This window comes from Lontra canadensis, unplaced genomic scaffold (assembly GCF_010015895.1).
Source record: "Lontra canadensis isolate GAN:19392208 unplaced genomic scaffold, GSC_riverotter_1.0 scaffold28, whole genome shotgun sequence".
Classification (NCBI taxonomy): Eukaryota; Metazoa; Chordata; class Mammalia; order Carnivora; family Mustelidae; genus Lontra; species Lontra canadensis.
This window is the reverse complement of record NW_022631022.1, coordinates 10,997,320-11,024,891: the sequence shown is the minus strand read 5'-3', so window position 1 is coordinate 11,024,891 and position 27,572 is coordinate 10,997,320. Positions and strand designations below refer to the sequence as shown.

Here is a 27,572-nt window from a genome sequence, read left to right as displayed (position 1 = left end):
CACCACATTTTGAATCATGAGCCTATATAGATTTTTGTTTTGTAAGCAAAGTCAACCTTTATGACTTTATTCAACCACTTGGTGTAATTAGCACACAAAAATGCATTATGGAGATATTTGGAGTAGTATTTTTCTCTAGTAATCAGCTAAAAACAAATATGTAGATTGTAACCAAGTTAGGTTATTATATATAATGGATTTAGTTTCTTTGGATTTGTGGCAGCCCTTTATAGATATTAGTTAGGTCTTTTTAGGTCCTTTATGAAACTTTATGAAATATAACACTCATTTTTCATAAGTGATAAATATGATTGTCATTTACATTTTAATTAAATTTCCTGTTTAAGGTATATGCACCATCCCCAAATTCAGATGATTTCAACCGTGAATCTCCTAGTTATCCATCTCCCAAGCCACCAACCAGTATGTTTGCTAGCACTTTCTTTATGCAAGGTAAGTACTGCCAAATAGTTGTCAATACTACAGCAGTTATCTGTTGTGTATTAACTAATATTTAAGATTGTGAGGAAAGGGAATACCTACATAGGAGTTCAGTTGTTACTTATCTAGGTATTTTTGGCTTAAGTAAATTAAAATTTAGGTTTAAAATTTCTAAAGATGTTTTTGCTGATAGCACTGTAGTTGGACTATCCAGCAAACCATTGGAGTGTCCCATCTAGTATTGGTCAAACTTATAAAGGACTTCAGTTTAGAAAAATAAGTAGAGCTGCTCTTTCTAATTTTAGAATTTAAACGAATGAAAGATATTAACGATTCTAGTTTCTTATTTAAATTACAGACTCTTATCACCCCTACAATGATCAATATAAAGAGTGAATATCAAAGAACAGAATAAGACTTGTTAAGAGAAAAAAGTATTGCATTTCCTTTAATTCATTCTAGCAAATCATTTTTATTTGGTCTCTTGCGGTTTTGGACTATGGGAAGCATATACTATGGGAGCAGTAAATCACTACATAAACGCTTCCTTGTCTTTACACTGGTGAGTGAAGTCATTGCTAACACATTTCATTTGAAGGCTGTCTATAATATAGTCATTATCAATTACTTATGTTTACTCTTAGAGAAACTTCTTTATTCCATAGTTTCAGAATGTTTGATACAATGTACATTGCTTGTTACAAAGAATTTTTTGTATATTTATGATTATACCATTTAACCAAAATTAAATCCAACCCATCCTCAAATTTGAGATTTTTATTATCTTCTTTGATACGAATTTAAATCTTCCAAGGATTTTTATAACAACATGCTTACTACAGTTTAGATTAGTTTTTTCCCCCTCTAACTATAAAGCTTTGTTCCCTCTTTTTTAAATAGTAATTGAGGGAAGAAAACTAGATGGAAGACTGGGTTGGAAAGGGGAGGGGAAAGGTATCTGGAGGATATCCTTTTGAGGTCTTACAGCATCATCAAAATAAATTTTAGCTAAGGAAAATTTTTTATTTCTCTTTTCATCTTAGATGGGACCCACAATTCTTCTGACCTTTGGAGTTCATCAAATGGGATGAGCCAGCCTGGTTTTGGTGGAATTCTGGGGACCTCCACTTCCCACATGTCTCAATCCAGTAGTTACGGCAGCCTTCATTCACATGACCGCTTGGTAGGCTATAACACATGACTAGGGTGCAGCAACACCCTGTCCTCACTTGAGATTCTCTTTGGATTACAAGTGTAAGATTTGATTCTACCAAAACTAGTGACATTTGAAATACTTCTAGGCTCACTGCATTTAGCATGCCTTGTTAAAAGTAAATGACAATAGTAGGACAAATGTTCTTTTTGACCTGTTATAGTAGTTGTCCAGTTATATGTGCATATTATTTAGAAAATGTATTGAATAGATCATGTCTCTTTCCCCATTTCTCTAGAGCTATCCTCCGCACTCAGTTTCACCAACAGACATAAACACGAGTCTCCCACCGATGTCTAGCTTCCATCGTGGCAGTACTAGCAGTTCGCCTTATGTTGCTGCCTCACACACTCCTCCCATCAATGGATCAGATAGCATTCTAGGTGAGCCTTTTGGGGGTTGGCAGAACTCCCTAAAAACCTACTTTGGGGATTTTCAGTGAACCCCCCCATCTTTCAATATATATTTTAGTATTGGGTTTTCAAATGAAAGAAAGGAAGAAAAACTTTTTAATTTTCGTTAATGTAGAAACTGGTACTGAACCCATCTTTAACTTATTAAGTGTAACACATACACAATATTTGCTGCAATGGGTGAGATAATGGTAGAGAACACCCTTGAAATCATGGCAGAATGCTTTAAAAAAAAAAAAAAAAGGCATCCCTGCCTGCTAAAATTCTTTATTTGTTTTCTACCTGAAATATTCAGGAACCAGAGGGACGGCTGCTGGAAGCTCACAGACAGGTGATGCACTTGGAAAGGCTTTGGCATCTGTGAGTATTGATTTTACCTGTTCTGCGGAATGAGCTTTACACTGCTAAATGCAGTGGTACTATTTTGTGGACAGTACGTGTCATAGTTAGAGGGTGTAGTTACAAAACAACCAACTTCATATCTCCATTAGAACTGTTCTCAGTGTGTATTAATTCTTGCTGCCCTTAAAATAACTCAGGAGAACACCTTCCCATCCCATTCTCACAAGATCTGTCCTTCTAATTTCTGTTTAAAAATGTCTTTGATTTGATGGAATAGACGTAGATAGAAAGAAGAGAAATTTGGGAGTTTTTAGATCTAAAGCAGAAATTACTGAGATTAATTGTTAAATTTATTTATTAGTTTTAAATACATACTTAGTTGCCCACTTAACGTAAGTCAGATGGAACCAAGAAAGACAATTCAGTTATTCTTCTGGTCCACAGAAGAAAGTGCATTCATAAGAAATTTTTCTTAGGCAGAAAGTATTTTACATATTTTTTAAAAGAAAAAATAATCATCTACAACTGATTCATTCAAGAAATAGGAGAGTCTTCCCCAAAAAAGCCAGATTTATTGAAGAATTCATGCTAACATGAGTAAAACTGATGTGAAGGAATCCCATAGTATTTTCTTGAGCAGCTAATTTATATCACCTCAGGACATTAATGACAAAGCAATGATTGTTTTAGTAGCAGATCCTTAAAACATTAAAAATGAAATCCCTTCTTTCAGAATTCTTTTGGGAGAGCATTTACCAGTAATTCACAAAGACTCCAAATCTAATTGTTTAAGAGAGGCACTTCTGCTTTGTACTTTCTGAATTTTCTCCTTAGGCTTTTTCTTTTCTTCTTTTCCCTTTGAGCGGTATGCCTCAGAATTCCCACAGAGTTGTCTTACATTTTCTATGAAGTGCAGTTAACTCTATCAGACACATTTAGGGCTGTTCCTGAGGAACGCAGACCACTTATAGAGGAAGCACCCATTGAAAAAGGAGATAAACCTCTTTGTATAAAGTTTCTGTAAATAAACCTTTTTCTGCATCCCAGTACAAGTTTCTTGAGAAATAAAGCGAAGGCAAACTCATCTACCACATAGTGGAACACCCCTCAAAAAAATAGAGCTCATTAAATGTTTGTTGAATACAGTCTTGCATCATATGACAAAAATAGCAAAGATAAGAACAAAGCCCACAAAAATATCAGCTATAATTTGAATGCTTAGTAGGTACTGGGTATTATACTAAGCATTTATGTGCTTTGTTTTATTTAATCTCAAGAAAACCCTGTAAGGTTGGCATTATTATCCTCACATTACAAATGAGGAACTAGAGTTTCAAAGGTTAAGTAACTTCAGCTCAGAAAGATTAAGTAGTTTGTCCTAGGGATCACCAAGCTGGGAAGGGTAAAGCCCATATATATTAGGTAAGAACCTGGATCCAACTGTCTTCACTACTGTTTCTCCAGAAAGAGAATTGCTACAGTGACTGCGGTTTCACAGGATGTTGATGAGGATTAAAGGAAGTGGTCCTACTTTTTCTGGACTTATTCCCACCTGATAAAAACTACCTGCTTAGAAATAAAATTATTCTTTAATATTAAATCTGAGTGCCTCCCAGGAATTTGATTGGCTTGCCATATTTTCTGTTGATTCTGAAAGAATCCAGTAGCAGATATTTCACATGCAGGAGGAGAAAGAATGTTGAAAAAATACAGACTGCATTTTGGGAGCTTTTTTCTCAAAGGTCTTCTGTTGATTTTACACAAGGAAACTTCTATAAAGGAACCTTGGCAGGTAGGCAGGCAAGAATTTGTGATGTTCTTGGTGATTGTCCTTCAAGCTCCCTTTCAGTTACCCTTTCTTGTAGTTGACTGTTTTCCCATTTATGACCAGCATACTAGTGAAACCAGTTGGCATTAGGGGGAAAAAAATCCAAATTCTCCATGAGTGGAAGCCAGGGAAGAATGTTTAATCTAGTTAGTGGGTGGGCTTTGGTTGTCATGGAAACTCAGCTCTGTCATCCTATGTTGTTACTAGGCAGGAGCAGCCAGGTCATTCCATAAATCATTTCTGTCATAGCTGACGGTGATGCATTCCATCTGCTCCATCACTGCATGCCGTAGTGTACACACTTGAAATCCCTTCCTTCAACCCATCTGCTGCCCCCTCCCCGCAAACACCTCCCCAAAACACATTCTTTCTCTAACTTGCATTACAGACTCACATTCACTTTAGTGCTCACAGAATGTACTGAAAAACAAAAACATTACATGGGGAGTAGGAAGGATTAGAAGAGATGAGGAGAAGGAATTTTCTGAGGATTACATTTAAGAGTCTAACATATCAGAATTTTATGTTAGGTTTTACAGATCTTTGGAAATGGTGAGCAGGAGTATTTTGAAATTTTAAGTTCTTTAGAATATGACGTTTTTAATATAGCATCTAGTTTTAGATGGAGAAAATACTATGCTATTGTCATTAGAAATTATTTCTAGCTCCCCAGTCGTCTGATACATGTCTTAGAAGGTCTTTCATGTGTGAAACATCACAGGGTACAACCTTTGTTCTTTAGTTTAGGTATTAAAGAGCACACAGAATACTGTGATTAAACATGTAAGGCCAGATAATGCATTTGCAAAGGTTCCTTTATTTTAGGTTTAAGCCGGGATAATTGTGGTCTTAATCTCAGGATAGCTAGAAAGAGAATTGTACATGAAAGTATTTACACAAAGTTCCCAAAGCCCTGTGGATTATGCATTAGTTTAGATAATAAACTAGGGTAGATAGAAGGAAAGGAAAATCTGGGTATTCGTGCCATTTCTAATGTGTTTCCCTGAACATTTGCCAGACAATAACCCTTTAAGATTGTGCCCATGGAGAGTTATATAGAGGAAGAAACATCTGGTTTATTTCAATGCCTAATACCATATCAAAACACTTGGTCTTTAATTTAGAGGAGATCAAACAAGAGGACTGTTTAACTTTGTTGATTATATCAGACTTCTTTGTGATAATTTATGTTTTGATTTCTACCTCCGAGCAAAGGAGAGAGAGAGAGAGAGAGAGTGTGTGTGTGTGTGTGTGTGTGTGTGTGTGTGTGTGTGTTTTAATCTGGATAGTTAAATGGTCAGTAGTCTCTAACAAAAGAAAAGAAAATTCAGGGAAGTTGACGTTTAAAAGTAATTCATGAAATAAGTTTCTTTGTTCCTTCGACTCAATAACATTAGCATAATAAAGATTAACTGAAATGTGCACTGTAGTGTTTAAAAAATTGGGCTCACAGTTCCAAGGTTGGGCTTGGGAGCCCTTCATTGTTTCTTTTTTGTCTGAGGCCCTTTTCATTAGCTTCTGGCTTATTGGCACCCTGCTGATTGGAATGGACCATGACTGATAGGAGGAGGAGCCTCATTTGTTGCAGTAAAATGAGGCATATTACCGTTTAAGCCTGGCAGAAGGTATTGGGAGTTATTCATCATTGGTCATTTAACAGTATGAGGACCATGGACTGCATGCAGAATGAGTTCTTACTTTGTGTTTATGCTTTACATTCTAAATCACTCTCATCCCCATTTTTTAAGTGACTGACTTTTTTCTTTTTTCTTTTTTTTTCTTTGAAATGTCAGTGTAGGCGTTCCTTAAGGTCAGAAAGTACAAGAAGTAATGAAATCCTGTTTTAGAATGCTCTTCGTCAAATAAAGTCTAATTTTAGGATTTCTTAAAGTAACATCAATTTCTGTAGAATAAGTTTAATTTGTATGTGGTTTAGTGATAAACATATAGAGGTGAAGTTTAATGAAATGATCTGTGATCTAAAAAGCTGTATTACCCTGTTTTTTTAATGTTGTTTTGCTCCTCATCTTCCCACATACCCATTCTTCTTTTAAAGATTTTATTTGTCAGAAAGAGTGCACAAGTGGGGGTTGGGGTGTAGCAGCAGGCAGAGGGAGAAGTAGGCTTCCACTGAGCAAGGAACCTGATTCGGGACTTGATCATGACCTGAGCTGAAGGAAGATGATGCTTAACTGACTTAGCCACCCAGACATCCCCCACATACCCATTCTTTTTTTTTTTTTTTTTTTTTTTTTTTTAAGATTTTTTTTATTTATTTATTTATTTATTTTAAGATTTTATTTATTTATTTGACAGGCAGAGATTACAAGTAGTCAGAGAGGCAGGCAGAGAGAGAGGAAGAAGCAGGCTCCCTGCCGAGCAGAGAGACCGATGCGGGGCTCAATCCCAGGACCCAGGGATCATGACCTGAGCCGAAGGCAGAGGCTTTAACCCACTGAGCCACCCAGGCGCCCCTGAAGATTTTATTTATTTACCTGACAGAGAGAAACACAGTGAGAGAAGGAACAGAAGCAGGGGGAGTGGGAGAGGGAACAGCAAGCTTCCTGCTGAGCAGCCAGCCCCATGCGGGGCTCGATCCCAGGACCCCAGAATCATGACCTGAGCTGAAGGCAGCCGTTTTAATGACTGAGCCACCCAGGCGCCCCAATACCCATTCTTTCTATGAAAGTAGAAGGGGCAAAAAAAAGTCCTGTAATTTGTCAGGCTCTCTGTCAGTTCAGGAAATATATTAATAACAATTCTGTCTGTCATCACTTTAATTTAGGGCAAAGGAGAACTAGACAGTATGATGGGTGAATGGAGGAAAATGCCTTTTATTATACAAACGGAGAAGCTGTTTTTGAAAAAACACCAAAATTATATATTTTTATACTTGATACATTTTATATTTGATATATGTTTTTACAGTGATTTTTTTAAAGCCCTCATTCGATTATCTTGATAGTCTATACTCATGCCTGCCTACGAGTGTGGTATGGACAGCTTAATACATGAACACTAATTCTCAAAAATATTCGTGGAACCTTACCATACCATTGTTCTCAAAGCTTATACCATAAAACTGATTTGTATGTGAATTCACCTTTATGGGGTCTCTTAACCTCCTTTGGTATTTCTGTTACTGAACCCCATTGCGTAAATACTAAGAAATACACATTTACTGAGTCTTGCCTTTTATCAAAAAGTACCTGTAGCAGATTTCAAGTACAGTTTAGTTACTCCAGGGTTTTTTTTTTAAATAAACTGTTCAACACCTACTTGTATAAGACAGTGATAGGCAATGATGGATTCAATGTAGAACATTATAAGGTCTCTGCCTTCAAAGAGCTTACAATCAAGGAGAGAAGATAGGACAGGTATATAAAAAATGATCGTGTAGAACATACTGTGAAGTAAAAGACCCAAGAAAAGTGTAATTATTCTAAGAGTATAAAGGAAGTGAAGATGCATGTAAATGGGGAGGTGACATTTGAGCTGTTGTATCATGTGGTATAGAATTCCATCAGGGAGGGGCACCTGAGTGGCTCAGTGGGTTAAGCCTCTGCCTTCTGCTCAGGTCATGATCCCAGGGTCCTGGGATTGAGCCCCACATTAGGCTCTCTGCTCAGCAGGGAGCCTGTTTCCCCCCCTCTCTCTGCCTGCCTCTCTGCCTACTTGTGATCTCTCTCTCTCTATCAAATAAATAAAATCTTTTAAAAAAAGAAGAATTCCATCAGGAAGAAATTTTTTTAAAAAATAGGAATTTTGAAAGGACAAGCTATGTTCAGAAAATGAAAAAAAAATACATCTTTTGTTTGGATTATAGGGTACATAATGTTTATAATTAGGTTATAAGGTAGAAAGCTATTTTGTGTCCAGATTATGGAAGACATCAAATGTCATTCTCTTCTATTTAGTACGCAACAGGAAGTACTTTGTGGGATTTGACTGTTGAGAACTGGTTGGGGACAGTAGCTCAGGCAATTATATATGGGGTAAAAGGAGCAGGGAATAACTAGAAATATAAAGGCTTAAATGATCCATTCATAAGTTCTACTAAAGGTTTAAAGTAGTGTCAGAGCGGTGAGAAAGATGTGTTCCTATTCCAGAAACACAGAGAATTGCAGGTATTAGAGTCTGTGGTGGGAAGGCTAGAGGGAGGGGAGTAGGGGCAGGGGAGAGAGAGTGGATTTGGTCACCATGAGAATGCTGGTGCTGAAGTAGAGGAAACAGAGGAGTAGATATGGGAAGGACGGGAAGCTTGGGGCAGTGATGCAAAGTTTGGCTTCGCATATTGAGCTTGAGGTGAAACCATATGTCCAGTTGGAGAGGTCCAGCAACCAGTATGCACATAGAAATGTCAACTTAGTAGTCATTCATAGAGCTGTCATAGTTGATACTTTCAGAAATGATATTACTAAGGGATAAAACACAGGTAGATAGAAAAGAAGCGCTCTGAAGGAAACCTACATTAAAAAACCGGAAGGATGAAAGAGAAATGGAGCCCAAGTATTATATCCAGTGATTTAAAAGAAATACTCAAACAGTAACTTCTCACAAGGATAATAATCATTCTTTCAACAAGTATATATTTACCATCACTGTTGTAGAATCTGAATACTGCAAATCTTGTATAATTCAGATTTTGTCTGAATAAGACAAAGTCCTAGCTCTTCTGGAGCGTACATTCTATTGGGAGAAAAGGTAAGAGGCAGATAATAAAACAAGTGAACAAGTTTCTACAGTTAAGGATCAGTGTAAACACTATGAAGAAACACAACAAAACCAGGAGGGTATGACAGAAGCAGCACTGTTTCTCCAGGCCTTTCATGCTGTTGATCTTTACAGCAAGTTGGTCTACTTGATGCTGAAGTTTGGCGTGAAACTGAAACTTTTCTCACTGCTCATCCACCCACTCTCCATGTATCAACTCTTCCCTCTATTACCAGTATTACAGTTAAAACATGTTTCATCAGAGTTAGCATCAGGGGGTGCCTGGGTGGCTCAGTCAGTTAAAGTGTCTGCCTTCAGCTCAGGTCATGATCTCAGAGTCCTGGGACTGAGTCCCGCATCAGGCTCCCTGCACAGTGGGAGCCATCTTCTTCTTCTCCCACCCCCCCTGCTTATGTTCCCTCTCTCACTCTGTCTCTGTCAAATAAATAAATAAAATATTAAAAAAAAAAAAGTTAGCATCAGTTATTCCTAAAAATGTGACCTTTAGCTAATTTTCACATGTGCATCCTGATTTTTTTCCGAGGTAACAACTGTAAGACCAACAGTATTGATCTTAATAATACTACCTTCCCTGTTACTAAGTCCTTCCATGACATTTTTTGAAGCCTCGATACTTTTGCCTTCCCAAAATGGCTTTTTAACTTGAATATACAACTTCTAGATCTGTTTGGAGAGAGTTCGTGATTAAAGGCATTTACAATTAGAATTTAGTAACATTATACAGATTAGTGTATTTTCTTTGAGGTAGGTATATCCATTTGCAGTCAAAGGAAAATAGGCTTTTTGGCTGCTTGCAATTCACTTAGTGCTTTCTTCTTTTTAAAAAATAAAAGCTGTTATGTTTAATGATCATGACTTGTTGAATTTTGTTTTTCATGAGCCTGTCCCAGTATCTGGCTTTTTCAGCATATTATGCTGTCTTTAAAACCAATGCTGAGACCCCCTCGTTTGCCATAATTTGGGCCTCTTTAAATTCATTAGAGCCCTAAGCTTATACAGAACAAGGGTATTTCTGTTGGAGGACTCCTTTCACCCACAAGTAGTTTTCCTTTTTAAAATGTTTGACCACAGTTCATCCACATAAGTTGATTTGTCCGCCTAAGTTAAGTGCTAAGATGTGAAGATGGTTTATTATGCTTGTATAGAATAGAAATCGAATTTCCTAGGGAAAACTTCCTAGGGACCCTTAGTACTTGGATTAAAGAGATTTTTAAAATATTTAATGGTTAATTAAGTAAACTTGTCCCTATTCTCTGTCACTATTTTTTTTTAGCAATATGAAATAAATACAAAATACTGCAACAAAACTTTTAACCAGAATACCAAAATTTATGCATCCAGATGTTATACTCTTTAAAGTGGATCCCAGGGGCGCCTGGGTGGCTCAGTGGATTAAAAGCCTCTGCCTTCGGCTCAGGTCATGATCCCAGGGTCTGGGATCGAGCCCCACATCAGGCTCTCTGCTCAGCGGAGAGCCTGCTTCCTCCTCTCTCGCGCTCTCTCTCTCTCTCTCTCTCTCTCTGCCTGCCTCTCTGCCTATTTGTGATCTCTCTCTGTCAAATAAATAAAATCTTTTAAAAAAAAAATAAAGTGTATCCCATTAGGGATGCCTGGATGGTTCAATGGATTAAGCATCTAACTCTTAATTTCAGTTCAGATCATGATCTCAGGGTGGTGAGATCAAGCCCACGTCGATACCACATGGGGCTCTGTGCCGGGCATGGCGTCTGCTTAAGATTCTCTCTCCCCATCTGCCCTCCACCCCCATTCCTGTACCTGCATGCTTTCTCTCAATGAATGAATAAAGTGGACCTCTTAGGAGGTGGAATCCACAAATCATTTTGGGAACATTTTCGGAAGGACTTTAGGGTTTCTCCCACTTTCCTCAAGAGTGACAAAATACCCTTTGGTAGCAAGTTCGATTTTATATGATACATCATTTAAAGCTAAATTTGGCAAAAATGTAGTTGATCAAACTGAGAACTTATTAAATGAGAAATAAAGAATATCTATTCTAAAAAATTACTTTCTTTGGCTTTTAAAACTGTTTTTAAAGACTGTTGTCAAAAGATAATAGTGTCCTGAGATAATTATTTTTAATGAATACCATTTATTTGGATGATATATTTAAGAAAGATTGTTGGGTTTTTGTTTTTTTTTTTAAGATTTTATTTATTTATTTGACACATAGAGCACACAGCAGGGGGGAGCAGCAGAGAGAGAGGGAGAAGCAGGCTCTCCACTAATCAGGGAGCCCCGATTTGGGGCTGGATCCTAGGGCCTTGGAATCACGACCTGAGCTGAAGGCAGATGCTTAACCTTAGAACTGAGCTGCCCAGGCATCCCAAGAAAAATTGTTTATTAGATGTGTTAACTCTGTAGTCACTTCTCTTTTTTGTTCTAACAGAAACCTAAATAATTTTCAGTTGGGATAATAAATAGATATAATCTGTTTTATTCCTCTCATTATTATATGCGATACTTTTTTTTAAGTAGTCTCGTGTCCAATGTGGAGCTCAAACTCATGAGAGTCACACACTCTACCGATTGAGCCAGCTAGGTGCCCCTAGAATATATAAGATATCTTTTAATCCTAGTTTTAAAACCATATATAGCTTTCAGGTAATGGATAGTACTAAATTGATGAAACCAGTTTTTCACTCTGAGTTTTAGGGGTGGCAGCTTAGATTATAAGAATAACTCCATGCAAATGGATTTCCATTTTTGTTGTTATCACTATATTGATACATGTATGTTTTGTTTTCTGGTTAGATTTATTCTCCTGACCATACCAGCAGTAGTTTTCCATCAAATCCATCAACACCAGTTGGATCACCATCACCTCTCACAGGTAGGCTTCTGTTTTAACTACTGACTTGTGTATGGGGCTGCTTTGAAATATTTGAACTTTGTTTATTTTCCAATAAAATCTAGTAAAAATTTATGAAAAATTATCTGAATTTTGAGAAAATATGTAAACAGAGTCTTGTTCATTTTGAATAATGAAATATTTGCTAGTTTTGACTCTTCTGATTCTTAATTCAGTCTAATTTCTAAAAATAATTGTTATAACAGGGTAAAAAGGCTGACAGTTGGGATAAAAGCAAATTAGAGAAGGAGATAAATCAAAATTTTTGGTAAGGTAACATAGGAAGTAAACAGAATTACCCTATGTAGAAGTACATGTAACTTCTTTCTTGTTCTCTGCCTTTTCCTTGTACCATGTGTAAGACTCAGAAATGAATAAGTTTCTACTAGTTTGTCTTTATTTTCAGATTCACTAAGTTATTCATAATAATGTAGCTTTTTGCTAAGGAAAAGAAGTGTCTATAAATGTGGATGAATATTGTTAGTAGAGTTAGGTAAGCAGTTCAGATTTGTTTTCCCTGTTTTTTTCCACATTTGCTCTAACAAGTTCCAGTTACTATCCTACAGTATGAATTTGTTGAGGTACAATTGTTACTATTATAAATAGGAATTTTTAGATACTAGGAATAAATAAAATTATAAGAAAAGGTTTAATATTTATTAAGCTATAATTTTAAAAATTGTTATGTATTTTTCTGAGCAGTGTTTGAGAAAAAAACATGCTAAGAGGACATACATTAGTTCTGAGGAAAAGACATTAGGCAGCTGGGTGAAAATTGCCTTATTCCTCCACTAGTTGACCTGTTGATTCTCTTTTTCTGATCAAGTCATTAATTAAGTCCATGTGGCTTTGTTGTTGTTGTTAAACCTTTTTGCATTGTTGAAGGTTTCTGGTATATCAGGGCGCTGGCTATCACCTGTGCTTTGTGTATCAGCTTTGTGACTCTGCTGAGAAGCATTCCAGTGTGGAGATGATGAACTGCTGGCAGCTGGTCTCAGCTCTTAGTGGGTTCTGCCACTTTCTCAGACACCATGGCTTCAGCTGTCTAGTAAAAGTTGAACAGCTGTTCCCCACATAGTCAGGACTATGAAAGACCCATTGACTTAAAGTTGTTATTTAACAGAGAGCTGAAATTACAGGAAGAATGATGTAACTTTAACCCTACTCACCCTTCTGGCACAGTTTTACTGAAATTGATCAGTGTCATTTTTGCCACAGCCTATTCCCCTTTCTCATCCGAGATGAGAATATCTCTCCTTACTATGTGTTCCCACCTCCTCATCTCCTCTGCCAAAACTAAGCTGTAAAAGTGTCCTTTGGTTTTTATTAATACTGGGAGGGAGGTCGGGCAGCAGAGTTCAGCATTTATGAGGGGACATCACTAAAATGGAGAATCAGAGACTTAGACATTTTTCAAAAAAATCATGGTTCAAAGTAAAATCTCACATTTCCTCCTCCAACTTTATTTGGTGTTTAATAGGTAATATTCTTCTCCCCTCTTTAATTGAGTTGATTAATAAATATCTGTGGTCTGTTGAAGTGTGTAATGAAGGTACTAATAGGCTTCCTTCTCAATTCGGCAGTCATAATCAAAGAAAAATTCTTTCTTTCATATATTCCTACTGAAACAGCACATCAAAGACTGATTTTAAGTGTATCTCTCCCATCCCCTGTATCTAGTATTTCCATCCTGTTACCACACACATACATATACGCACATTCTAAATTGACAGAAATGTAAAAGGGAGAAGGAGAAAGGAAAGCACAATGTGATAAATTACAGCCAAAGGAAAAATGAAAAAGATGGAGCAAACCAAAGCTTCTATTACAATATGCGGAAATTATTTGGTACCTTATATTGTAGTGGCCTGTTATCTAAAGTAAAAAATTCTACCCCACTGTGTGCTCTCTATGCTTATCCTATTCTCTATGCCTGAGCATCAGTCAGACTGGCCCAGGTCTTTGAGGATAGATACACAGGCAGAGAGCCACACAGGCATCTTCTAAAGCAACCATCATTCTTATTTGAATTCCACTTATTTTCCTTAGGAAATTTTCAGGCCAAGAACATGTATATCTGCCTAGAGCATGCTTATGAGGAACTTCGGAGATGGTGATACTGTATCAGTCAGGATGCTTTAAGCTGAAAGGAAGAGAAACTCTTGTCTTGACTAGCTTTAATTAAATAATGAGGGGATTGCTTATCTTGTACAACAAGAAGCCCATGGCAGGGCAGGTTCCTGGACCCTAGTATGTCAGAACTCCTGCTCTACTGCTTTGCAGGTCTTCCTCGGGCTGGTAGCAAGTTCAGTAGTTCAAGGTACCATATGTGGCCAAAAGAGTGTTCAGTAGAAGAAAAAGACCATCTTTTCCTTGTATTTTAAGAATCTTTTTCAGAAGCTTCTTCAACAGATTGGCCCTCATGAGTCTTGGCCAGCATTGGGCCCCTAACACACCTGCTCTAAACAGAAATGGGACCACCATGGTTATCTTAGACATTAGGATTTACCCCAAAAGCTAAGAATAGAGTTACTCTTTTCTGTTACACACCAGGAAAGGACAGCTATCCCATCCACCTTCTGAACAAAATTAGGGCTCTGGCAGCAAGGTAGAAGAGATGACTATTCTATTACAGTTGCCATTTGGGAACCGACACAAGTATTTAAAAGGGTATATTTTCTAAGGGAACTTGGAAAGCAGACAAGCAAAACCTTGTTTTGCCTTTCTTTACCTCCTTCTAGAATATAAATAAATAAAGGTTTAATAATTGCCATGCTCAGTAGCAATCTTGAGAATATTTACAATAGAAATAAAGAAAGAGGAAGAAAAGCTTCCTTAGTTTTGGCTAGTTTAATCAATGAGATATTTATTTTTATCATCTGTCAGTGTGCCTGGTGTTAGGCATTTATCTGATGTCAGCATGTTTTCAGTTTAGCTGAGAAAATAAAGATAAACACATAAAAATACAGCCATCAGAATTCACTCTCAGCTCGAGTGGTCAGGATAAACTTCATGAAGAGATCAAGACTTTAAAAAGAGGAGGAAGAGTCTAGGTCTAAAGAGAAGAGTGTAACAAAGATCTAGATGCAAGAAAGCGCATGACTTCTTCATCCAGAGTCATGGGCATGACTGATTATGAACTCTTCACATATGGAAGTGTGAAGCACTCAGGTGGAAAGGTTGGCTGGAGCCAGATTATGGAATGCAAAGCACTCATTGCTACATTAAGGATTATCCAACCTTTTCCAAGTAGGAGGGCTCTCAGGAAAGTTTGAGTTTAAGGTAAGATTACTAAGAGAAGCAAGTAAAAATAAATAAATAAATAAGAAAATGCATGATGAATGGTCTTTTAAGAATTTCTTCCAGCCATTCACTATGTTGGTATCTAGTCTCTAAAGTTATCAACCAGTTAACTCTAAGTTCCACTCAGAATGAGAACAGATCAGAAACACTAGGTGGATCTTAGATTTAGTGATCAAAGAAGCCTATCCACATTTTCTAGCCAGATAATTCCATTCTCCTATTCTAATCACCTAGCTACCTTGTTTTTTGGAAATGGTCACTAAATTTTAATAGCAGGTAAGTAAATTACAATCCTTCTTGAATAAGAACTAGCTTTTTGGGGTGATCCCTAAAAGGCCCAAGTAATTATAGAAATTGTTAACTACAGAAACAGTTGAAAGCTTGTGCTTATCTAGTAGAAGGAAAGGATAAGTCCCAAGTCAGTACATGTTTCTATACCAGATATCAGGTGACAGGGAAGAAAGGCAGGAAATAACCCTATCATCCATATGTGTGTAATAATGCTACAGTTGATGATTACAGGCTAGAGAGAGAGAGATGCCAGCATCAGCTATAGGATTGACTTCTACTGAACTAACTATCCATTCGTCCCCTTTGGGACAATAGCATGAATTTTTGAAAAGACAGCTGGGGTGCAAGGAGCTCCATCCATCAACTATAACTTGACATTTCTATGAAGTTCAAGCAGGTATCAGTGATTTAAGCGTGTTACTCTATTTTAACCAAGTGTGTCACAGTGGGGCAGCCAATCTATAATAAAAGCAAAACAGTTTTGAGTGTGTGTATTTTTCCAGTTTAATGAATTACATTTTGGATATAGACCTTAGCATGGTTTCATATCATTATCAAAAAAATAGTGTAGGTGATTTCTTACCTAAGTAACTCTTTGCACATCTCATTCCTCAACACTAAACCCGTTGAATAACCACAAAAAATGCCTCTTTTGCCAAGCAGATACATGCTAATAATCCTGAGGTGTTTAAACATAAAACCTGTATTAATGTCCCATACAAATTAAATAATTTGGGGCACCTGGGTGGCTCAGTGGGTTAAGCCTCTGCCTTCGGCTCAGGTCATAATCTCAAGGTCCTGGGATCGAGCCCCGAATCGGGCTCTCTGCTCAGCAGTGAGCCTGCTTCTCCCTCTCTCTGCCTGCGTCTCTGCCTACTTGTAATCTCTCTCTCTCTCTCTCTCTCTCTCTCTGTCAAATAAATAAATAAATAAAATCTTTTAAAAAAAATAAATAATTTGATGATTAGTGTCCTGTTACAGGCCAATCACCCAAAGGGAAATGGGAAAGATGGAGCAAAATGTTTGAAAATAAAATATTGTAAACATCAAAAGAAACTACTTTCAAAGTAAAGTCTTTTCAAAATGGATTATGATTGGGACGCCTGGGTGGCTCAGTTGGTTAAGCGGCTGCCTTCGGCTCAGGTCATGATCCCAGCGTCCTGGGATCGAGTCCCACATCGGGCTCCTTGCTTGGCGGGGAGCCTGCTTCTCCCTCTGCCTCTGCCTGCCTCTCTGTCTGCCTGTGCTTGCTCACTCTCTCTCCCTCTGTCTCTGGCAAATAAATAAATAAAATCTTTAAAAAAAAAAAAATGGATTATGATTAACCTCTTATTCACATAAAATTCATAATTCTACATCAATGCTTGGAACACACTAATGGCTGCTGAATTCTACTTGTTATATAAATTAGTTCACAAGCTTCTGTTCCAATGCACAATTTTAGATTGTCCATAATTTGTGTAGTTGAATTAGGATTACCTTTGTATGTCTCGCAGGAAACCTTTAATTGTCCTCAAAATATTGTGATATGCTTACAAGTAAAAAAAAAAAAAAACCTGTTAGCTGATGAAGTATATTAACATGGTTTTTTTTTACAATATTAGTGTCTAATTTTTCTCTATGTAATCACAACAGTATGCATATAATTGTGAAATACAGTCAGGTTAAGAATCTATGTATCCAACTTTTCAACTTGCAAAATATATATGATTGATGGGAATACAATTACTAGGTTACTTAGCTAAAGTGAACTATAATAGTTACAATTTATCATAAGTTTTCAGTGCTTCCTAAATGTAGCAAATAATCTGCGACAATAGACTTGATGGGACATAGGTTAAAACTAAAGTTAGCAGGGGCACCTGGGTGGCTCAGTGGGTTGGGCCTCTGCCTTCAGCTCAGGTCATGATCTCAGGGTCCTGGGATCAAGCCCCGAATCAGGTTCTCTGCTCAGCGGGGAGCCTGCTTCCCCCTCTCTCTCTCTGCCTGCCTCTCTGCCTACTTGTGATCTCTCTCTCTCTCTGTCAAATAAATAAATAAAATCTTTAAAAAAAAAAAAAACTTCAGTTAGCAGTAAATGAGACAAATTAAGTAACCTTCGAGTTCTCCAACTTCGGATTTCTAATATAACTACGGTTGTCGGTGACGCTTTTATTAAGAACAAAAATATGTATTTAAGTGAATGGTTTTTGTTATTTTCTATAAATTTATTTCCAAATGCACAGTCATGAAAATAGTATTTTTAATCAGTCGTGGTTTTTTTTTTAGCTGTTTTGGCATAACCATTTAAACAGAGTTCTCCCCAACACATGGATGAATTAACCCTTTCATTTTTTTAATCTTTTTTTTTCCTTTTTTTTCTACTCTGAACTTCTTCTTTCTCTTTATGTTATTATATTACTATCTTTCTAAAGTTGAAGGGTAAACATTTAACAAGTTTCATAATGACATTTTCCAAATTTGATGTAAATTATACCGGGAAAATGTTTAATAGATAATCCTAAATGTATCTGCAGTCATTTGAAATTGGTGCATTTGTGTATAATTTAATGGCACAACTTAGTAAGACATTTTAGAAAGCAGTTTGGCTCTGTGACTTAAGGATCATAAATATATGTATACCTTCTCGGAAATGCTGTTTATCCTTGGGGTGCCTAGGTGTCTAAATCAGTTAAGCATCTGACTTTTTTTTTTTTTTTTTAAGATTTTATTTATCTATTTGACACAGAGAGGATCACAAGTAGGCAGAGGGGAAGGTGGGAGGGGAAGCAGGCCCCCTGCTGAGCAGAGAGCCAGATTCGGGGCTCCATCCCAGGAGACTGAAATCATGACCTGAGCCGAAGGCAGAGGCTTAACCCACTGAGCCACCCAGGCGCCCCTAAGTATCTGACTCCTGATTTCAGCTCAGATCTTGATCTCAGGGTCATCAGTTCAAGCTCCATGCTGGGCTCCAGTTTAAAAAAAGAAAGGAAGAAAGAAATGACATTTATCCTCAAGACACGTTCCCAAAAAGAAAATAACAGTGTTTACCATTCATAGTATAGTAACACTTTCTGTGATAGCTAACTGAAAGCAGCCAAAACATCCAATAGTGAGGTAATAATGGTGGTTAAATAAATTATGATCTAGAAAGTCAGGTGGATATTAACATAGTCATTAATAACACTATCATAAAGATTATGTAAAGCCATGGGTGAGGAACAGAATTTTTTTTTTAATTTATTTATTTGACAGACAGAGATCACAGATAGGCAGAGAGGCAGGCAGAGAGAGAGGAGGAAGCAGGCTCTCCGCTGAGCAGAGAGCGTGATGCAGGCTTTGATCCCAGGACCCTGGGATCATGATCTGAGCCGAAGGCAGAGGCTTTTAACCTACTGAGCTACCCAGGCACCCCCGAGGAATAGAATTTTAAATTACGTATATTTTAAGCACATTTTCTCAAGATAATGTGTGCTAACGGATAAAGTCTGAAGATATGCAAACATAAAAGTAATTTGGGGTTTTTTGGTTTGTTTGTTTGATTTTGTTTTTTGAAGTATAGTTGACACACAATGTTACGTTAATTTTAGGTGTACAACATAGTGATTCAACAATTCTATGTATTGTGCTATGTTCACTGCAAGTGTAGCTACCATCTGTCACCATACAATACTATTACAATACCATTGACTAGATTCTCTATGCTGTACTTTTCATCCCATGACTTATTCATTCCATAAGTGGAAGCCTATAATTCCCACTTTTTCCTCCCCCCCCCATCTCTCCTCTCCCAACCATCAGTACTCTGTATTCGTGGGTCTGTTCCTGCTTTTTTTGTTACAAAATAACAGTAGTTAATAATAACTAATACAAATTTTTTAAAAGTATTTTTAAAAGTATAGTTTTATTTCAACTCCCTACATTGTTGTGTTAATAATGAAAAAAAAATGTTTTAATGTATTGGGGTTATAAGTAGCCAATACTACATTGAAGGCTGAACAAAAATGCTTACATATGGGGCGCCTGGGTGGCTCAGTGGGTTAAAGCCTCTGCTTCCAGCTCAGGTCATGATCCCAGGGTCCTGGGATCGAGCCCCACGTGGGGCTCTCTGCTCGGTGGGAAGCCTGCTTCTCCCTCTCTCTCTCTGCCTGCCTTTATGCCTACTTGTGATCTCTGTCAAATAAATAAATAAAAATCTTTAAAAAAAAAATGCTTACATAAGTTTATATATAGCGACAGAATATTGTTACTGTTTCTTTCAGAACATTATCAAGATCTTTGAGTTAACCAAGGTACCTATATGTGCTTTTGTGTTTTGTTTTAACAGGTACCAGTCAGTGGCCCAGACCTGGAGGTCAAGCTCCTTCATCCCCAAGCTATGAAAACTCACTCCACTCCCTGGTAAGAGCCTCTTAGGAATATATGGGTCACTTTTATCTGATAGCGTGGGTGCATTTTTTCAGTAAATCTTGAGTAACAGTGAAAAAACAGTAGGATAGCATTACACACAAATTATTTGGTAACAAATGGCCTGATGTAGTTTAACAATATAAGATACATTGGGTGTGCCTTTTGCCATCTGTTCTTTGGGACCACAGGCTTCTGGTCTCAGGACAGCTGGTGTTAAAATAGAGTTACAGGATTTTTGCTCCTTTGATAAATATAGAGTTCAGTTCTTCTATACTTTTATGTTTACCTATAAGAGGAAACAAAAAAACAAAAAAGCACAGAGACCAAGTAAAAGCAAGAAAGTTAGTCCAGCAGGGGAAAATGGCATATTTTATTCTTTCTCATGTGACTATTCTGTATATGGTTTATTACATTTCAATTAAAAGTTTAAAATGTATCAATTATATTTGTCATGAAAAGTGTTATTTCCCATGTTTTCTCTATTTTTAAAATGTATCATGTTCATTGTAAAAGCAAAAATGTTATTTAACGAAATGAATAAAGCAGTAGACTAAAAGAGCCTGTCTAGGTATTAAGCATGAAGAATTTGTAGTAGAATGTTAACTGCTGTTGCTTTTCAATGCTTACCATAGAACTACAAAGGATTATAAAAACAAAATGAGGATAACTTGATGGAATGCTAAGTCATGCTATCATTCAATAATTCCAGGTTGCAAATAGAGAAGTTCTTTTTCTGTGACTAACAGAACAATTGAAAGGAAAGTCTTCTTCTCTCATATTTTGCAAGCAAATATAAGCAATGTGTGCTGTTTAGATGCTAACCTTATAACTTTGCTGTTAAATCCCAGCCTTCTCATACCTTAATACAAGTAGATCTTGCAGGTCTCCGCGTTAACTTTACTAACATGTTATGCTGACATGCGCATCAGCTATTTCCTCATCTCTTTTGGAGTTAATCTTAACCTGTGCTTTGCCTCCTGTTCTGTCTTGACTTTGCCAGAAAAATCGAGTTGAGCAGCAACTTCACGAGCATTTGCAAGATGCAATGTCCTTCTTAAAGGATGTCTGTGAGGTACTATTTCTTTTAGATGGTGCCTTTTTTGTGTTTCGGTTAATTATACTTCCTATTATCCATTTAAACTCTTCAAGCCTGTACAGACTCCAAAGTCTTTTAAAATCACACAATGACCATTTTCGTTTTTATACAGTATATAAGAATAGACTTTTGTTCTTTCATGTTATTGAGAATGATTCCTTTTAAAAAGGCTCTACTGGCATGTGCTTTTGATTTTTAAAATTCTAATATGTTTGTGTATGGGGCATGTATGTATCCACAGACAGTATCATTTCCTCAGTTTTGTGAAAGAGCATATTTGGATGTGTTCACCATTTCAGATAGGTATGCTTTGTTCACTTAAAATTACAGCTTAAACTTGATGAATTTGAGGACCCTTCCCTAAATTGCCCACATTTCAAAGATCAGTATTAAAGTCCAGGTTATCGTTTTTATTACCTGTAATTATCAGACACAGCAGAATAGTCTTCATCTTCTGTAGGAAGCTAAAAGAAATAGCCTCATGGTAGATCAGTAAATAGATTTTTATGAAGCGGTGATTTGTTTCTGAAGCATTGTTAATTTTGCATAGTCAGCAAATATCCTTGCTTTGATTCTTGATTGTAGTACAGGTAGTTGCTTTTGAAGCTACATGATAGTACATTTTACTTGCTGTCTTCCATATATCCCAAAGTAGGAAACATAGCAGTTTAATAATTTAACAGATACCAGTGGTAACGTCCATGTCTTTTTTTAATCTGTACAGCAGTCTCGAATGGAGGATCGTTTAGACAGACTGGATGATGCTATCCATGTGCTGCGGAACCATGCTGTGGGACCGTCCACCAGTTTGCCTGCTGGTCACAGTGATATACACAGTTTATTGGGACCATCCCATAATGCACCAATTGGAAGCCTCAATTCAAACTATGGTGGATCAAGCCTTGTTACAAGCAGTCGATCTGCTTCAATGGTAAAATAGTGCTCATCTCTTTTGTAATGACCACTAATGCCTATAGTCCTAAATGTTTTTCATGAAATCTTTGGAAGAGAAGTCCTTTTTGAAAAAAGGACTTATCGGACAGGGTCATTGGCAGAGCATTGGCCCTTAAAGTCCTGCTACAATCATGTGAAAAGAGCTGAAACTCTCTGCAAGTTCATTTTAGCTTAAAGTTAGATTTTTTTCTTTCCAGATGTGTGGCCAGAACAGTTTTGCCTTGAAATAGTGTGTAGGAAGTCTGAAGAGCAAAAAACAGTAAAGCAAGACTGAATTTTAAGAGGTCTGGCTGTTTGTTATAATTCAGAACCAGCCTTCAACGGCAGAAGGAATGTGAAATTATTTGTACACTCCAAATTTAAGCTTTATTACCAAATGAAGAAAATATGGAGTAGTTTTAAGAATAGTTGTAATTTAAATGACAATGAAAGGAAAAAAATATTCAGTTAATTTCTGAAGAGAATTAGATAATTCAATCCATCTTTTTAAAAACATAATAATTCTTTAGAGAGAAAAAAGTAAAATTTTTCAGCAAATCAAAAATTTTTTTACATATCCTATGTTATTTTTTATCCAGATTGTCTTTGAAAGGAATGAAGCTCTTTTTGAACCCACAATTTAACTGATGCCGTGTATTTGAATGTTTATAGCATTGTTTTGAGGATTTATTGCATGCTATGAAATGTTCTCCTATGAAACAGATTTCTGTAAGCCATGTGATCAAGGGTAGAATTCACCTATCACCAAAATAATTAGGTGCCCCAGATGCTGAGGGCTTGTGTTCTGTAAAACAGGATTGGTTCCAGATTTTCACATTCACATGTCAGACAGCCATTTATATTCATTTTGAAGCAGCTGAAGTAAACATCAAACACGGCTGCCTCATTTCCTGAACACAGTGTTTTCGGCAGCAGAAGTAACATTAGATGCCTGCATATCTTAACAACCAGTTTGGGGGGTTTTTTTCAATGTCAGAAACTTGAAATTCAGGCTCCTTCTAAATTTCTGTTGCATTCAGTAAGCTAATTAAATGTGGAAACATTTAAAATTATGGAAGTCATAGAAATAGAAGGGGGTATTATCACTGTTAGTAGTAATAGTAAAATGATACCAGTAGTATAATAAGATAGCATTGTTGTAAATATAAATGTAGAATGTCAGATATTGTTTTGTTGAAATAAGTGCTTATCCTTCTTTACAAGAATGACTTAAAAATTAAATATACTTAAATCCCAAGTTTGCCTGAACTGCAACATTTGAAGTTCTTCCTTCACCTCTTAATTGACTTTTGATTCTTCCCTCTTAATAGTTCACTGCTCCTATATAATATTTGCTGTATCTCTGGCTCCTCCCAATGTCAAGTTTGTATAAAAACTTCTGTCTTCCAGAGGTTGTTTTTATGAACTTTGGATGTGGGTTGGAAGGAGACTTTTCAAAATCCAGTCCTCCAAAGCCATGTAGAAATCTAGTGCATTTTAGAAGGACTTTTGGAGGGAAAGATTGTTTCATTAGATATTACCCTGAAGCTTTTAATTTAAAAAGTAGCGTCTGTTATATCCTTTGGGAATATGCTGCCTACTTCAGAGCATCAACAAAAAGGCTGCCAGAAGTATTCTTTTAAAAGGAAAAAAAAAAAAAGTAGTTTAGAAAAAGCCTTCTCATTAGGAGGTACATCTGACTTGGTCTGAGCCACAGTTCTAGAGCAGCTAAGCCCATGCTGTTGCTCAGTATGTCAAGGTCCTCTCTCCAGTTCTGGCCTTTTGCGAGACGTGGAGCTGGTGAAAATCTGCCAGACATGGTCTGCTCGATCTGTCCCATCCAGATTCAGTCAGTAATGGAGGTGGATCCACAGATGTGTCTGCCAGGCTTACCCTCAAAATACAAAAGTTATTAACTGTCAAAAAACATCTGAAACTGTCAGGTGACTCACTCTCCATCTCCTGTCTTTCTGAATGAACAGTTTAGCTCTGAGTCCTCAGTTCTCAATTTCAGCAAAAAGATCCAAGGATAGAATGAAATGAAGCTCATTGTCAGCCAGGGACTCTCCCAGCTAAGTCTTAGGCATCTGGTTGAGGAGGATTCTTATCCTGGCAGCTCTTCAGCTATCTGAGGACATCAGTAGTGCCAGGAGCCCCCTGCTTACACGCCCAGTACCCACCTGTATGAAATCAACTCTCTTCATATTATTGGAAGGTATGTGATTTAGCTATTGCCAGCCATCTCCAAGAATTAATCTCCTGCTTTTATTATTCCCTCCTGCCCCTCTGTATTCTAACTGATGATGACTAAGAAATCACACAATTTTACATTCTCAAATCACTCTTCCTTTTTGGTCCTGTTTGACTTCCTGGTAGTTTTTATATTTTTCCTTTATGTTAACATAAATTAGTATTTGTTTTAAAGGTTTCTAAAAATGGAAGTTACGTGGCCAAAATTACGAAGTAACCACAGAAATACCAGTTTATAAACAGTTCTGTATCGCCATATAGAATTTGTAAGGTCAGCTTCTCTCTAAAGTATGTAATTTTCATCATTCCATTTATTTTCTGCAGAAAGTAGAATTATTCTAATAAATACCATTTCAGGAATTCCACAGAACATTCAAATAAAATTTTTGTTCTCATGGGACTTTACTGTAGGTCACTATCCTAATTGCAGGTTTTAAATATGATACTGCTTTCTCTCCTAGCATTTAGAAGAGGGATCAGCATTCTTCTGTAAAAGGCCAGATAGGGGCGCCTGGGTGGCTCAGTGGGTTAAGCCTCTGCCTTCGGCTCAGGTCATGATCTCAGGGTCCTGGGATCGAGCCCCATGATCTCAGGGTCCTGGGATCGAGCCCCGCTTTGGGCTCTCTACTCAGCAGGGAGCCTGCTTCCTCCTCTCTCTGCCTGCCTCTCAGCCTACTTGTGATCTCTGTCTGTCAAATAAATAAATAAAATCTTTAAAAAAAAAAAAATCTTTAAAAAAAAAAGGCCAGATAGTAAATATTTTCAGCTTTGCAGGCTGTATGGTCTCTGTCACAACTACTTAACTCTAACATTGTAGCATGAAAGCAGCCAGAGACATTATGAAATCAAATGGGTGTGGCTGTGTTCCACTAAAACTTCATTTACCATAGAGCGCCTTAATTTATAAAAAAAACAAACAAACCAGGACCAGATTTAACCAACAGTTCACACCTTGCCAGTTTTTGAATTACAACATAAATTAGCTTCCCAATGCAGGTAACGAGGGTTAGCAAGTTTTCTTCTTTTTCTTGGAGACTTATAACTGCTTGCCTTTTTTTTTTTTTTTTTTTTTTTAATAAAATCGGTTTGGGAGTTTTGTTGAAGTAGTTGGAATATTGGAGGTAAGCCAGAATACGCTTAGAGTAGAAGAGTAAGAGTTGATGTCAAGAAAAAAGTGGTACAGACAGCCCAGCTCTCAGCCTGCAATGCTATCAAGATTGCTTGTTATAATAGGCTACGTAGACAGATTTAATCAAAATAGTGTCCCTTGGTCAGGGAAATAACTTAGTTGCTGATAAACTTTCTTTACATTGTTTTCGATTGTAAGAAGATTATGTCAGTAATAGTCATCCATAGCTGATAGTATTGATTTTTGAAAGAGCCATCTTCTTGTCTTATAGATGAAATAATTGGTATTCCAGAAGAAGATTTTTATATTTCACACCAAGGAGATAAGACTACCAACTGCGAGAAACATATGATAATAGAAGCCAAAATCAAAAGACTGGATTTTGACTGTTACTTTTAACTGAACTTGACCAGCCTCAAAGTTTAGAATTAAATGAAGTTTCAACTACAGAAAGCTTTTAACATTATTTTAACTACCTAATACACGTAAAAATTAAATTTTTAATTACGTGTAATTTTAATTTCTGTCAGAAAAAGAAACTAAGAAATAAATAATTCCTGCTTTTTAAAATATAATTAGTATAGCCAGCCTAACATAGTTTTAATATTTGCTCTTATTTTTTAATAGGATTAATATTTTCATTTACTTAATTTCATATTCCCTTTCAATATTTTTGATGATTTCTTCATATTTGCTAAATGCAAATATAAAACTTGAGACTTTTTTGTCAGATAGTCTTACTAGGATATGATTGGTATACCTTCAAATTTTAAAGTCAGGGTTTTGGGAACTATTAAAATGTCAACATTGGACTTCAGTTTTGCTGCCACTTATTTAGTGTAAGAATAAACTCTTGGAATAAACTTCAAACTAGAAAAGATACCAAAAAGGACCAGAATTGTTAATTTTATTTGGGCATTATTAAGAGGTCTCAACAGTATAAAAGTTATTGTATGTCATATCTGTTTATGGCTGTGTAGATGGCTCATGATACCACTTTTATCTTTAACAGAAAGTACTCATTCCTCTAAGAGTGATTTCAACATCATACTAAGTTATATGAGAAGCTTTTTGTATTAATGGAAGCTTGATGGAAATCTTAAAAAGTTCCTTATTTATGATATAAAACTTACCCATAAGGTCTTTTGATTTCTTTATTATAAATACTAAGGAAATTTAATCCAACTATTTCTTTTAATTTTTTTAATTATTTGGGTTTTTGTTGTTTAAGCCATGGTTGGAAATGTCTGGTGTTCTTTTATGACAGCAAATAAATAGTGTTAAATTGTAGGATTTAAAGTTTCTTATATAATGATGTAAATATATAAGTTTTATCTGTTTACTAAATCTTAAAGCAGTTAGAAAATCGAGAATAGTTGTAAGAGACATAAGATGAGGTTATTAAAGACTAACAGGCAAATAAAGTAATATTTATTCAAAGTTAGCACTTTTGTTACATAGCAAATTTGAATTGTTTTAACCTTCATTTAGACAGTATTTAATTTTATTAGTATAGGTGTATGCCATAGAAATTGCATGTCTAGGTTTCAAATGAATTGAAGGAGTTTATTTTTAACTATATTTTACTTTTTCTAACCAATTTTTTCCTGAGTGGGCAGTTTAATTTTTTTCTCATTAAAACTACATTATGGTGGTTTTTAAGAGATTTGATACCATTTTTTAAATTCAGAGTTGTTCCAAATGGCAACTTTTTTAAGTTTGAAAACCATATAGGTTATATGTTTATGGCAAAATCATTAAAGAAGCACCATATTCTACCATTTCTAGCCTAAAACCCCTCTTTAGGTAAAACAAAATACATACAGAAAATAAAGATCTTTTAATCAGTCTGTAGATTAATACTGATTAATTTAAATAATTAGTATTCAGTGAACAGTACAAATGGAACAAATTATTAGAATAGAATTCAGAATCAGAGAGGAATTCATACTCAGTACTTTTCAGTCTGCTTCTTAATTCACAAGACCTCTTATTCATCAACTAATTAGATTTAGCATTTTTCTATTGTGGGTGCTAAGGCTGTTGGCCAAATTAAATGAAAACAGGTCCCTTGTTGGGTGCTCCCACAAAAGTAAGGCCATACATAGATTGTGAAGATTCAGAATGCAAGATGATGTCATTTAATGAGATGGGCCTTTTATTCTGAAATAGAGCTCTTCATAATAATTGAAATATAGAGCATAGCAGGCCTAGGGGTTTGCCTTCCCCTACTTCTCCCCCAGTAGCAGCAGCCTGTCAGCTGTATGCTAACGAGAGGAACAATTAAACATAGGGTCCTATCTGGCTGGCCCAGTCTCTGAGCTCAGACAAAGAACTGTTT

The 27,572-nt window shown here is 36.4% G+C and overlaps 1 protein-coding gene across 6 annotated transcripts in view; it reads left to right on the top strand.

Annotated features, from left to right (window-relative positions):
- TCF12 (transcription factor 12) overlaps positions 1-27,572 on the top strand; it is a 381,460-nt gene that overhangs the window by 332,290 nt on the left and 21,598 nt on the right. For 4 of the 6 annotated variants that reach the window (XM_032864863.1, XM_032864865.1, XM_032864866.1 and 1 more), the window contains 8 exons: positions 348-453; positions 1,485-1,624; positions 1,893-2,037; positions 2,363-2,427; positions 11,744-11,822; positions 19,741-19,814; positions 20,824-20,895; positions 21,644-21,850. In XM_032864863.1, coding sequence (XP_032720754.1) covers positions 348-453; positions 1,485-1,624; positions 1,893-2,037; positions 2,363-2,427; positions 11,744-11,822; positions 19,741-19,814; positions 20,824-20,895; positions 21,644-21,850 — 888 coding nt within the window. The remainder of the gene's footprint in view (positions 1-347; positions 454-1,484; positions 1,625-1,892; positions 2,038-2,362; positions 2,428-11,743; positions 11,823-19,740; positions 19,815-20,823; positions 20,896-21,643; positions 21,851-27,572) is intronic. The other 2 variants (XM_032864864.1, XM_032864868.1) reach the window with 1 other exon arrangement.